Raw genomic sequence first — 13,472 nt, 5'->3', positions numbered from 1 at the left:
GAGAAGAAAAAAGATCAAAAGAAAAAGATTAGTGGCGTGCTATGCACTTGATAGTCTTTCTGATTCTGTCCAGAGCATGCGCGTGTCGGGTTGGGGGTGGGTTGGAAATGTTTTCCTACTTGTCTAAAAAGAGAGATTAAGAACAAACAAACAAACAAACAAACACCATAACCACCTCCGCCCCAAAGAGCAAGCCTCACAGGTGTGATAGTGCATGGGTCTCCCTCATCTCAGGAGCTGACAAGCTGACAGGATGCTACCACCCCACATATGGGCAGAGCGGGGAGCACAGACCTGAAGGCTGGCCATGCCGACACGTGTTACTCACTGGTCACATCCAGGTAGGTGTGCGTCTGGATCTCCCCTCCTTCGTTGCTGGCAAAGCACTGGAAGATTCCGGAGTCTTCGGGGCTCAGCTTCTGGATGTGTAAGCCTCCGCTGGGGAGCACTCTGTACCTCGGGTTCTGGAGCTTGCTGAGGGGGACGGCGTCTTTGTACCACTGGAGGGTGGGGAGGGGAACCCCTGGATAGGAATGGAGGGGAGTATTATACTCCAGGAGCTCTCTGCAGGAGGGGAAAGGCCACATGGCTTCAGAGCCTCACAAGGCAGCCCTCTCGCACCATGCTCCATCTACTGGGACACTCCCTCATCTTACATGAGGAAACCCCCTCCGGGCGCTCTGGAGAGGAAGAAGGAATAAGCAAGGGCCACGGGTCCTCCCCATGCTCGCCCGAGGACCCCAGGTTTGCACTCATTTGGAAAGCTTTCAATTGTAACGGCCTTTGAGTTTAGGACAGGGTTGATGGCTTGGAAGGCTGGTCCAGGGTCACTGGAGCATCTAGACTGGGTTGACTGAAGGGAAGACCATCCCTGGATGTGGGTGGTGCCATCCCACTGGCTGGGCTCCTTAACTGAGTAGAAACAGAAAGTGAGCTGAGCAGCAGCGCTCACCTCCCTCTGCTTCCTGACTGAACACAACATCATGCTCCTGGCTTCCATGCTTTCCCTGCCACAATGGACTGGCCTCTCATACTGCTGCCAACTTAGTCACAGGCAATGAAACGAGTCACTAATGTTATGGGAAAGTTCATAACACAGCACCAAAGGCTGTGAAGACTGGACGGGTTTGTCCGTAACTCTTGCCAGGCACACGGCAAGGACAGTGCAGGTACCACAAGTAGCAACAGAACAGGGACAGGGGACACTTCAAACATCTCCGAGTCATGTGAATCAGCAGATGTCAATGACCTTAAGACATCTGTATTGCTGGGGGAGTGACCCAGAAACCTTGGGATGCCCTTAACGATGGTGGGAACATATAAGGTGTCAGCTTGTGGGCACTGAAGAAGTTGCTTTGTCTCTAAGAGCCTCGTGACTTCAGGAAGAGCGGGCTGCAGGAGGTCCTGTCCTGCACCTCAAGAGCTAAGCAAGCTGAAAACATGGTGAGGTACTAGACTAGAAGGACTTGGGGACCAGACAGCCTCAGAACCAGAGCCCTGCCTAGCTTTCCCTTCTCTGCCTGTGGTATCTCAGTGAGAAGCAAAGCCTGGCTTCCATGGTGGACATTAAGACCTGGATGGTGTATGCACGGGGCGGCCTGCAGCCCAAGCAGCAGGTGTGGACTTCCAAAGCCCATCGTCTCCATGGTGGCAGTCAGTGCACAGAGCCTAGGGCTCTGAACAATGGCAATGCATTGCCTGGGGCAGCTCAGTCCTGAGTACGGAACATTTGAGCCCGCTACGCAAAGCTTTTGTGCATGGCTAGTGTAATACAGTGTGCTGGGGGATATCTCTGACCTTCCTGAAGTCCAGGAGGACCATACCCAAGACAGAAGAGAGAACTAGGTGTGTAAGAGGCTCTACAGGAGAGAACCAGCCCAAACCTTTATGGCATAAACTCCAGAAACACAGTGGGAGCAGTATCCCGGCGAGATACTAAGATTTAGTTCTAGAGTTTAGGTGCTTTTGTTCCTCAGTTTCCCCTAGATAAAAATGATCTTTTGTTTTGTTTTGTTGGTTGGTTGGTTTTAAGAAAAAAATCTTGCTACATAGCCCAGGATGGCCTTGAACTCTTGGCCTTTTTGATTCTGCTTCCTGAGTTCTGGGATTATAGGCACGTGCCTCCAGGCTGGGCATCTTAAAGCAGATTAAAGTTTTAAAAAGCACATTTTGCCATGATTCCAAAAGGCTTAAGCAGACTCCAGTCTCAGCGTAGGTGGGTGGAGAAGGCCCATTTGAATGGATGTCCCCTAATGTCGGGAGCATTCCAGATGATGTGTTCCCAGGCAGCTCTTTCCCTTAATTACGTCTCCTGTCACCTCTCATTAAATCAGGACAACTTTTTAAAATCCATTTCAAGGTAAAAGCATACGCAATTCATGTAAAACCGCATAATGGTGATTACATGATGTAGCTCACAGGGGACCTCCCCTCCCCCCCCCCGCAACTTCCCATGCAGTGTGTTTCATTGCCAGAGTTAAGAGAGGGAGGTAAATCACATGATGGCAGAGCGGCGTCCTGGAAAGACCTGTTCAATACACATTTGCAAGTCTGTGCTTAACAGTTTCCCCTGCAGAAATTATGCAAAGGAGAGCGCGTTCTCCTGACAGAGGGAGAGTGTTAAGATTGTCACTTATTGAAGAATAATAGTTACTACATGGGAGGGTGGGAGTGTTTCTTTGGGGGCAATTTAATGTCACACGGGAACCGTGTGCCCCGGAGCAGCAGCAGAGAATGCACTCATTTCTAAAATATAGACTTCGCATAGCTTTTCATCCACAGAGCTGCGCCTTACTGGCGGCGGCTGCCGCAGCGGGAGGAAGAGCACAAAGCTACTGCAATGTGAAGTGTCTCCAGTCCACATCGGAGCCATTCCCCTCTGCTCCTCCTCTGCGGCCGTTCGAGGAGAACGGAAACACAGCGTGCTTTAGAGAGTGAGCATGGCGGGGTGACGGGGAGTGGGAACCAGAGGCTGCGAGTCTTTTGGCAAAGTGCAGGTGTGGCGTGAATCACTGGAAGGTCAGAGGCGACTCTGCATTTACCAAGAGCTGCTGTGAGCCTCACGCCTCCTGTTTTAGAACTGAAGAGTGGGGTGGCATGGTTGAATCCAGGGAGGTGGGTCTGCTTTAAGTCCTGCACATTAGTCTCAGGGTGTCTGACTGTCATGGCCGGAGCACTGCCCAAGGACCAGGTTTTTAACTTGTGCTGCAATGCTCCATGAATCCAGTATTTGGTAAGCAGCTTCTATGTGCCAGACACCTAGTGACAATTTTCCAGTAGGCGTTCTGTTTAATCTTGGAGGCTCTGAGCGTAACACTTAACCGTGCTTTCTCTGAAGCAAGGCTTCGACTGCGTAGAGAGAGGTGACATCTCTCTTGTAAAACTGGAACACTCACCAAACTGCTAGTGTGGGGAATAAATCAGCCTGGCCCGCTTTTCAGTACGAGGTAAGGATCATCAGAGCCACAGACAAGCAGGAGGCACTAGTCCCCTGTCTTCCCTAACTCGCTGCTCATATCTGCTTGCCCAGGTGCTGCCGGGTCATGTGGGGTTGAAAGGTCACAGGCAGTCAGCCTCCTGCCTAAGCCTACAGCTCAGAAACAGGCAGTCTCCAGCCCAGGACCAATTGGATAGGGAGTCCAGTATTTTTTTTTTTTTTCCTTTCCTGTAGGGTGATGCTAGCCTTTGCAAGATCGTAAAATAAACTGCTCCACTTTCACCGCTCTGGCTCTCCAGCACTCTCATTAAGAAGCGAGGGTCCTTGTTTCTCACAAAAGCAAAGCTTCCCTCCCAATGGAGGGAAACCATGTTTATGATGCCAGGTCTAAGCAGACAGGAAAAGAGCCTTTTCGTATGTAGTCTTGGTCACAGATTACCTTGCAAAGCCTATGGGGTGTGTGTGTGTGTGTGTGTGTGTGTGTGTGTGTGTGTGTGCATAGTGGAAGGGGGCAGTGTTATGTAACTCTCTATGCAACCATATGGTAAAGTCATGGACAGGATGATGGGTACAGTGAGCCACAAGGAGAAAGGTACAATGACGCAGAGATAAAGGCAGGAAGGTAGGAATATCTTCTGTTAAAAAAAAAAAATAATGCTGGAGCTGGGATGAAGCTCGGTTGGCAGAGCGCTCGCCTGATGTGTGCACCCAAGTTCCATCCGCAACACTGTATAAGCCTGGTGTGGTGGCTCACACCTGTAATCCAGCACTTGAGAGGTGGAGGCAGGAGGATTGCCACACGCTCAAGGTCCTATGTAGCTCCTTGGCTACACAGAGTGTTTGAAGTCAGCCTGGGTTATATGGACCCTGTCTAAAAAATTATTAACTAAATAATTAAGAATAAAAACTCTCCTCTTCTTGAGGATGGATGGCTGTGGTCCCTAGTCCTCATCTCCTGGTGGATGGAGACGGGTCTCCTGAGAGCCAAAGTCTTAGATCCACACACTCTGGGAACTCAGGGAGAGGAGTCACAGGGTCTCTTGGGCAGACAAGGGGCAAGGGCTTCCTTCTCTTCTCCCCCTTCTTGGGGATAAGTGGGTATTACATCTTTCCACCCCTGGGTTGTTCTGCAGAAAGCAAGAACAAGATCTTCACAACTGTGACTTTCTTCAGCAAGGGGATAGGCTGATCCCTGGGCCCAGCGTCCATTGTTCCCACCCTTCCTGCTCACTGTCCCCCGGAAGGCTCTAGAGGCTTCCTGGTCATTCACTGTCATTCACCACGGTCCCCAATGGGGTCCCATACTCACCCATGGCTCGACATGGGATGTCCACAGTTTCTTCCACTTCACCTAACATCCGACTCTCTGGCTCGGCAGTGAAGTAGGGTGGCTCTTTAAACAAGGAAAAGAAAACAGCCCCTAAGTCAAGGTGTTGCAGTGTAGACAGGAAATGTCCTTTCTGTGACCTTGGTGCCCAGGTGGTGGCACTGTGAAGGAAGTTGTGCCGCCCCTAAGTGGGGAGCCCTGCTGGAGGAAGTGAGTTCCAGGGGCTGTCTTGAAGCTTTACAGCCACACCTCTCTTTTTGCTTACTCTCTGCTTCCAGAGTCTGAGTACAATGGCAGCAGCCAGCCTTCTGTCGGGCCACCATGCCTTCCCTGCCTGTTCTCATTCCTTCCCTATCATCTGAAACCATGGGCCAAAGTAAATCCTTTCTCCCTTCAGTTGCTCTTGTGGGACCATTTTATCACTGCAGTGAGAAAGTAACAGCACAAGAAGGATGTCAGGGACCACAGTGTGTTCTCTCTTATGCGTGGTGTGTGTGTGAGTGAGTGAGTGAGTGCGTGCGTGCGTGCGTGCGTGCGTGTGTGTGTGTGTGTGTGTGTGTAGGACACAGTTCTATGTCAAATGTCTTTTCCAACTGCCCTTCACTTTATATTTTGAGGCAGGGTCTCTCACTGAATCTGAAGCTGGACATGAATCCTCCTGCCTCACCCTCCTCTACCCTAGCACTAAGACTGTAGGTGTGCAAGGCCACGCTGGCTTTTTATGTGCGTGCTGGGGCCTGAACTCAGGTCCTCATGTATATGTGGCAAGTGCTTTATTGACTGAGCTGTTACCTCAGTCCCCGATCCGAGCTCTTAGATTTGTTTTTCTGAATATGTCACCATTAGTAACCATCACACCCACACACTCAAATTTGGGGAGCAGCAAGCAAAGGCTATTTATATTCCAAGGTTTCAGAAAGCAAATTGCAAGTCAGGGCGATGGCTCCTTCTCAGTTTACGGGCTTGAAATCATGGAATATCTTAATTCACATTTTAGAAAGGGCATCCCAAGAGCTTCATAAAGGTATATTTACAGCACAGTGCTTTATGGGCTAGTTTGCCTCCGTAGCTAAGCTAAACACCAACCGAGAGGCATGTTGAATGGCCCTATAACAAGGGGCCTGGCCTGCATCAAGAACACTGTAGCCCATTAACTTATTTTTTTCCTAAGTCTTAGCAGTTCTCCTCCAAAACATAAATTCAATACTTCGACGGAATGCAAAACAATGGCGGCTGTGGAGGTGGGGACAGAGCCTCCAGTTCCCCCTGAGCAGGGAGGGAAAGCAGGGAGTGTTTCTATTCTCTAGCCTCTCCCCTTGTGTGGGCAAGAGGAAAGAGCGGTTGTGTGAGACAATGAGTTTCCTTGGAGAGTAAGTTGCAATATTTTTCGCAGTTTATTCACCAGAATCCAGCAGAGGCACGGCCGGGCCCGGGAGCATTAAGGCGGCAGTGGTGCTTCATTATCACGATGACAAAGGCTCCTGTGTTCACTTTCTGCGTGATAATTAATTTCTGGAGACATCTCCTCTTCATTGTAATAGTGTTAAATGCTGATAATAAGGCTTGGTGTGTCTCCTGTATTGACTACATCTTTAAAAAAAGAGTACACACACACAAAACAAACAAACAAACAAAACCACGGTGGGACCTAAAGCGGGTAGAGAGCTGAAAACATACCAGTTCAAAGAAAAGACTGCAGGTTTCTGAATGGGCCGAAAGTGGGTATCAGCTCTGTAGTTACCTGGGCCTCCTGATCAGAAGCGCCTGCCCCCGCTATCCACCTGCACTGTGGAGACAGCTGTGGATTCACTAGATGGGAGCAGAACCCTCCGGTAGCTGTCTCATGACGAGAGCGGGCCGGGAGACGAGCTGTGAAGATCTGAAGCCTCCCCGTTCCTAGCTGGTCTTTGCACACACACATATTCCCCCACTGAGCCGCGTCTCTCTGATCAATAGTAACCCTAGCAGCACTATTTATGTTCTAACTCCGTAGCGGTACAGCCTGTCGAGGACCTTACGCACAGGTCACGGCCCATATTCATCAGTGGATGCTAAAGTCAATAGCTACCATCATGAGCTGATTAAAGGGATGTGAGGGCAAAAGGGAAAAAATTAAGTTAAATATCAACATTTGCTCGAGATTAATTACAGTCTCCATTTCCTCGGTCAAACATTCTATTTTTAGATAACTGCAAAGTCCCATGCAGTTGCAAGACACAAGATGGGAAAAGCCCATAGTACTTTCCTCAGTTTACCCTGGGGAACTCTGTCCTCACAAGGTAACAGCTATAACCATCTTCATCAAAGCACCTGTGACTTCCCCAAGACATCCTCAGGTGCCTGCTGACACTCCCCAGAAGGGGGAAGCAGGTCATTACACCCTTGTCTGAGATTTCAGCCCCCCTGCACCTCCCAGCTAGTGGCATGTAAATCTGCCCCAGTTAAACATGGTCTCTTGGTTGTGGGAGGTGACAGAGTGGAAAGAGAGTGGAACATTAATGGAAGTGGGGGCTCCATCTGTGTGGCCATAGGGAGTTGCCATCCACAATAGCATGGTTTTTGCTGAGGTGGTCAACCTTGCTCCCGTGAGGACGCCTCACCTATGCCCTGTGAGTAACCCGGAAGCTCACCGGCTTTTTAAGCTAGACTTTGTGTGTTGCCCACCCTGGGGTATAGAGCTTATGTCTTCCGGAGCCCCTCTGGAAATGCTTCCTAAACGAAATCTGATCACGTCACCCCTGTAGTCAGCAGAGTTTATCTTCACTGCCCCTTCACGCTTCTGCTTGTGTGTGCGTGTACATGTGTTTGGTTCCATGCACAGTAAGTATACATGCGGGGTCATGTGTCCACACACCAGTGGAACACAGAATGATCCTTCATCATGACGCTGCCATCCTGACCCCCGTGTCCAGCCCAGGGACAACCCCCCCACTTTGGTTAGTTTTTCATTTCAAGAATGTTTATGCAAACAAGTATTGCTGTGTGCCACCTTGGAAGTGGCTGTCCTCACTCTGTGTCTAATAGGAGACAGAATTTAGAACATATACACATAGACACCACGGATGCTCAGCAATTCCAGGACCACAGTATGGTGGTTTGAATAAGAACGGCCCCCTCCCATGAGCTCATTTATTTGAATGCTTGATTCCCATTTGGTGGAACTATTTGGGAAGGATTAAGAAGTATGGCCTAGTTACAGGAGGTGTGTCCCTGAGGGCGGGCTTTGGGGTTCCAAAAGCTTCCCATCACCTCCAATCAGCTCCCCAGACTTGTGCTTTCGGATCAGGGTGTGACTAAGTTCTGAGCTGCTCCTCCAAGAGTCACCTGCCTGCTACCACACTCCCTGCCATGACGGCCACGGACTCACCACCTGACACTGAGCCCCTCCCCAATAAGCCCTTTTTAAAATAAGTTGTGTTGGTCATGGGGTCTTTCCACAGTGATAAAAGTTTACTAAGAAGCCTAGGTGCTATGTATATCCTCAGCTTCCCCCTGGGCTGGGGATGGAGACAGCGAGTCCACACAGTGCTCTGGGGATGGCCATGCAGGAGGGGATGTCACTCATCTCAGACAGAGGCCAGGTAGCTGGGGTGCACATCACACAGCCAGACGGATACCTCTCTCGCCCAGGTGGGGAAGGGTGGCCTAGAGGCACCAGGAAACTCTGTGACCCTCCCGAGCAGCCTGATGCACTATGTGAGCTGACGGGCATTAGAGCTGTCACATAGACACAGGCCTCTTCACAGCACTTCTTTAGGATGAGGATTGGGCTGCAGAGAGACACTCTGAGGACAGTCACCTAAGGCACACATCTTTTTTACCACTTGACCTTCCAAGGGCAACTGGGTGGGGCTGTGTCTGGGCAAATGGGAGACTCTTTGAGAATGTCCAGGTGGCACAGGCATACACTGAACTGTTGAATGCTGGCCACAGCTGCATCCATTAAGACCAGGGATCAAAATGGACACGTCCATCTTTAGAAGCAAGATAGAGACCTTGGAAGAGTCTCTGGGTGAAATCAGAACAAAGATAAAGCCACATGCCAGCCTGCTAGGGGCCTGAAGCAGAGCTTCTGGCTAGCAGAGCCAGCCTGAGTGGAGGCGATCGGCATACACCCAGGCCTTGCTGTACAGCCCTCAGGCTTGGTGGTGGATTCCATCTGAGTCCAGGTTCATTCTTTGTAGTACACTTCCCACGTTGACTTCCCTTCCCTCTAGAGGTCCAGCTCTGGTGCTATCCTGTGCCTCTGTCTGCAGCCACTGTCCGAACTGAGTGCCTTGTCCACTGGATTAGGCAGAATGGTCCCAAGGATGGCCAAGGAGATCCCCTGGAAACTGCACACTCTGTATGTGACTTGATGAACTTTGCAGGCAGGATAAAGGTCACCAGTCTTAAAATGGAAGGGGTGAGAGTGGCCGGGGCTAATGCCATGAGCCAGAACAGAGCAGGACTGTTTCTAGGAGGACTCAGGAGAGGCGAGAGGCAGGGCAGATGAAGATGGAAGGGATAAACAAAGGGAGAAAGGGGTGAGGAGGAGGGAGGGGGAGGAAGGAAGGAGGAAAGGAGACAGAAAGACAGACAGTAGGAAGGAGGAATGGGGAAGGGGAGGCTGGTTAGGGGGGACAGAAGGAGGAATCAAGGGAAGAGGGAAGGAAGGAGAGAAGGAGAGAGGGAGTAGACACAGAGATACAAACAGCTGTTAGGTGCTCAGTGCCAGTTGCAGCTGCTTATCTGTGACACTGTGCCAGCCACTATGAGCACCTCTGTTTCAAAACAGCATTTGGATTTCCGAGTGATCTGTGTTCAGGGAGTCAGAATAGCTTTGCAAGAAACAACAGAGTTCTCTGCAATGGTGGTTGCCTTGGTCAGTCTTCATCATCTGCTTGACTGGATTTAGAATTGCCATGAAAACGTGCTTTTGGGAGTGTCCATGAGGATATTCCCAGAGAGGTTTCGCTGAAGCAGAGACGGACTCTGAATGTGTGTGGGTGGCACCATTCCCCAGGCTGGGGCCGGGCTAGATTTAGAGCAGAAAGCAGGCTGGGCACTACATCCATCTCTGTCTGCTCCCCACTGTGGATGCCATGTGACCAGCCACCTCACGCTCCTGCTGCCACGCTTTGCCCACCATGATGGGCAATCCACAGTGTGAGCAAGAGAAAAAAACCCTCTTCCTTAAGACGCTGTGGTCAGTTATTTCTTTCTCACAACGAGAAAAGTAACTAATACAGCCACTCTCTGCTCCCAGTGCCAGGGTGGGTGTGAAGGAACCCTATGCAGACTGGTAGGGGCGGGCCCAGAACAGCGTCCTGCAGGCCATGCTAAATCTGTCAGTAGGGAGGAGAAGATGCACAATGTCCTCCATACTGACCCAAGATGCTGCCACTGGTAAGTCACTGTCCTAGTTTCCTTTCTGGAGCTGTGATAAAACACCCCGACAAAAAGCAACTTGGGGGAGACGGGATTTATTTTAGCTCACAATTCCAGGTCGCAGTCCACCGTAGCAAGGAAGAACAGGTGGCAGGGGACAGCTCCTTGCGTCACATCTGCAGTCAGGACAGACAACTGCACGCATGTGTAGTTCTTAGATGCATCTGTGATTGACGGACACTGGCATAGAGCCCTAAAAGAACCCCTTGACTCTAACTACCTGGGAGAAGTAAAGGGGTCTGTGCCCCCTCTATGCACTAACCTTTTATTTCTCCTACTTAAGGTTGGGGGGTTGGTGGAAGGGAGGTAGAGGCCGAAACACCCGAAAATAGAGTTTTTAAGAAGACCGCTATAGGTGGCTCTCCGCTACAGTGTCCCGCTGGCAGTTAAAGCTGAGCATCCCAGGTGTCATCCTCTATTGTATCCAGAAGAAAGCACCAAATGCTTCCATGGGTGGTGAGAGCATCGTGGCTGTCAGTGTGGAGAGAGTGTGATGTGCACCCTCACTAACACGACATACATACTCGATAGCCAGCGCAGTGTAACGCATGCTACGGCAGTCATGCCAGCAGCACACGGAGTCATCCTTTCACCATTTCTGGGGTGAGCTTGCCTCATTGCCCTGCCGAGGTATGCGCCAGTAGCCTTATCTACTGCCCCTCCATGTCAGGGATTGGAGCCAAGGCCAAGGACACCAGAGACCCTCCTTAAAGCCAGTCAGCAGTGCAGTTAGACGTGAGCCTTGAAGCCTGTGCTTATAGCACCCGGCCACACACCGTGCTGTCATGTGCCAACTGCCACAGAGCACAGCTGAGAGAGGCTCTTGCACAGTGACTTCTGGAAGGTTCTCGAAGGATACCTAACCTCATGGACAAGTAAGCTTGCCAGAAGCTGAAGGACGGATGGCCAAGGTCAGTCACAGACAGCTGCTCAGAGCCCCAGGACACACCCAGGGGTTGCCTCCCTGGACACAGGCCGAAGACACGGGATGCAGAGCAGAGACTATGCCCCCAAGGTGCTGGAAGTCAGAGGCTAGGCCTGTGGCAGGCCATGTGCGCTCTCCAGCAGGGCACAAGAGTGCTGGCAGTAGCCAAGCCTGTAGTCAAGTTGCAGATGCAGGGGCGGGGATTTTCCTTCATGGCAATCCATTGCTTCCCACCCACCATGGTAGGCACAGTGGTGGCACAGTGGGGACTCCGAGTACCACAGCAAGTCAGAGACTCACCAGCTGGAAGCCCTCATAGCAGAGGTCAGGAGGAGAGAAGGCCAGTCACAGGGACAGCAGGACAATGGAGCAGTGAGGAGTTGGGGGACAGGCCTCCGGGGTCTGCAGGGTGGGTGCCAGGCACCCTCCATCTATCAGAGCCTGGATTCCTGTTTTGCCTACAGGAACTGAGCAAGCCGCCAGAAGCGGACTGGCAGCATCAGCAGCTGCCACTGTCTGTCTCATCTCATCCGTGTGGAATTAGAAGGCAATTCCTCTCTGCACTCATTCATCTGCATGCTCATATCAATAGCTCTCTGCCCAGCTCTGCTGGTGACAGCCTGGGAGATTGGTCACGCTTCCCTAGCGGTGGCAGGGTGTGGTGACAATCTCGACAGAAATGTTTTCTTCAGGGTTTTCTCCAGCGTGACCCAACCACAAAGTTCCACCTGTCACAACAACTTCTAAACTAACGGAGACTCGAGTCATCCTCATTAAGACAGAAAGTGAGGCTGGGCAGTGGCTCAGTGGGACAGTACTTGCCACACAAGCATGGGGACCTGACTGTGCCCTTAGCACTCACGTAAAAAGCCACCCCGGCACCGAGGGATGCAGTGTGTGCGAAAATGAGGATCCCCGAAGCGTGATGGCCGGCCAGTCCAGATGAAGTGGTAAGCCACAGGTTCAGGGAGAGGAAATATGGTGGAAGGTTCAGTGGTCAAACATGTCCTGTTCTGGCAGAGGACCGGGGTTCAGCTCCCAGCACCCACATCAGGGGGCTCACACCTGCCTTTGACTCCAGCTCCAGGGGATCGGACACTCTCTTTGGGCATATTCAGACAGCTTTAAACACACGCGTGCATACACGTATGCACATATACATACACACCTATTATTTTTTAATCTCAAAAATAAAGTTGAGAGTGATTGAGACGAGTCAGAGCATGGCTGATGGTGTACACTAAACACAGAAACTGATTCTGATATGAATTCGAGATCAAAGTTAGGATGATCGATTTAAATACTTGGGAAAGGAATGGTGATGGAGACAAACATTTGAGTTTATAGGGAGATAAATTTCCTCTCTTGTTTAAATTACCTTAAGATGTTTTCTAACACAATATAGTCCTGTCTGGCAGAGATTTACACATCACAAATTTTAATTTTGGCTCAATCTACAGCACGCCATCCTCGGACGGTCATAGATCAAGCTGGATGGAAGTCTCTGCTGAGAATGGGATGTGATTTTCCTATCCGTGTCTAACAGCGGCAGGCGGAGCAGTGCTCAGGCCCTCGGGTAGGAGCGGCAGTGAGGGGTGACTCTCCTCCTGGCTCAGACACTCTGCTGGCCCTCGTGACCTGGTCTGGAGGGTGCCAATGGGCTGGATTCAGCACATGGAGAGTACAGAGCCCTCTCCTGATGTCTAGCAAACAGAGGATGCTCAGGGAAGCTGCCTTCTACGCAATGCTCCCTGATGCTGGCCGACCGCATAGGAATCTACTGCCTTTTCTCTTCTTGTTTTGCAAAATGGCCAACCACAAAAAGAGAGAGAGAGAGAGAGAGAGAAAGAAAAAAACTAAGACTGAAGGAGCAGCTCTTCGGAGAGGGTTTTTAAAATGCATTTTCAACTCCTTTCACTTCAGATAAGAGACGGAGTGAGCGCCTTTGCGGTACCCTCTATCAGCAGTAGCTTCTACGGAGGAGTAATGGGTCACCAGGACAGCAGCTGCAGCCATTTTAAGAACAAACTCGTGACCACGCAGGAAGCTGGGAAAATAAAATGAGCTACTTGCCTCCCAGCGTAATATGCCATATCATAATCCAGCGATAAGTGCACAGTTCCCTCAGCCGCAGCCCAAGTCACGCTTCTATGAGCGTGATCTCCCGGGATCCAGACAGCGCCAACTCTGGGGTCATACTTGGCCTGTTTTATTTTATTTTTCTTAAAAAAAAAAAAAAAAACTATCTCTGTTCTTACATTTCAGCTCAACCAAAGGTAACAGCCAGCAGTCTCCATTTCCTTCCGAGTCAAAGTCACATCGGCTGACTTCTGAGTCCAGATCGTGAGAGCCAG

General features: G+C 50.7%; 1 protein-coding gene across 1 annotated transcript in view; it reads right to left on the bottom strand.

Annotated features, from left to right (window-relative positions):
• The window catches only part of Sdk1 (sidekick cell adhesion molecule 1), an 898,365-nt gene that overhangs the window by 231,563 nt on the left and 653,330 nt on the right, over positions 1–13,472 (bottom strand). The window contains exons 8-9 of the mRNA XM_060368045.1: positions 4,746–4,829; positions 329–523 (exon numbers count right to left, since the gene is read on the bottom strand). Coding sequence (XP_060224028.1) covers positions 329–523; positions 4,746–4,829 — 279 coding nt within the window. The remainder of the gene's footprint in view (positions 1–328; positions 524–4,745; positions 4,830–13,472) is intronic.

The sequence above is a fragment of the Meriones unguiculatus genome, chromosome 15, assembly GCF_030254825.1.
Source record: "Meriones unguiculatus strain TT.TT164.6M chromosome 15, Bangor_MerUng_6.1, whole genome shotgun sequence".
In the NCBI taxonomy this organism is placed as follows: Eukaryota; Metazoa; Chordata; class Mammalia; order Rodentia; family Muridae; genus Meriones; species Meriones unguiculatus.
This window is presented reverse-complemented; position numbering and strand designations above follow the sequence as displayed.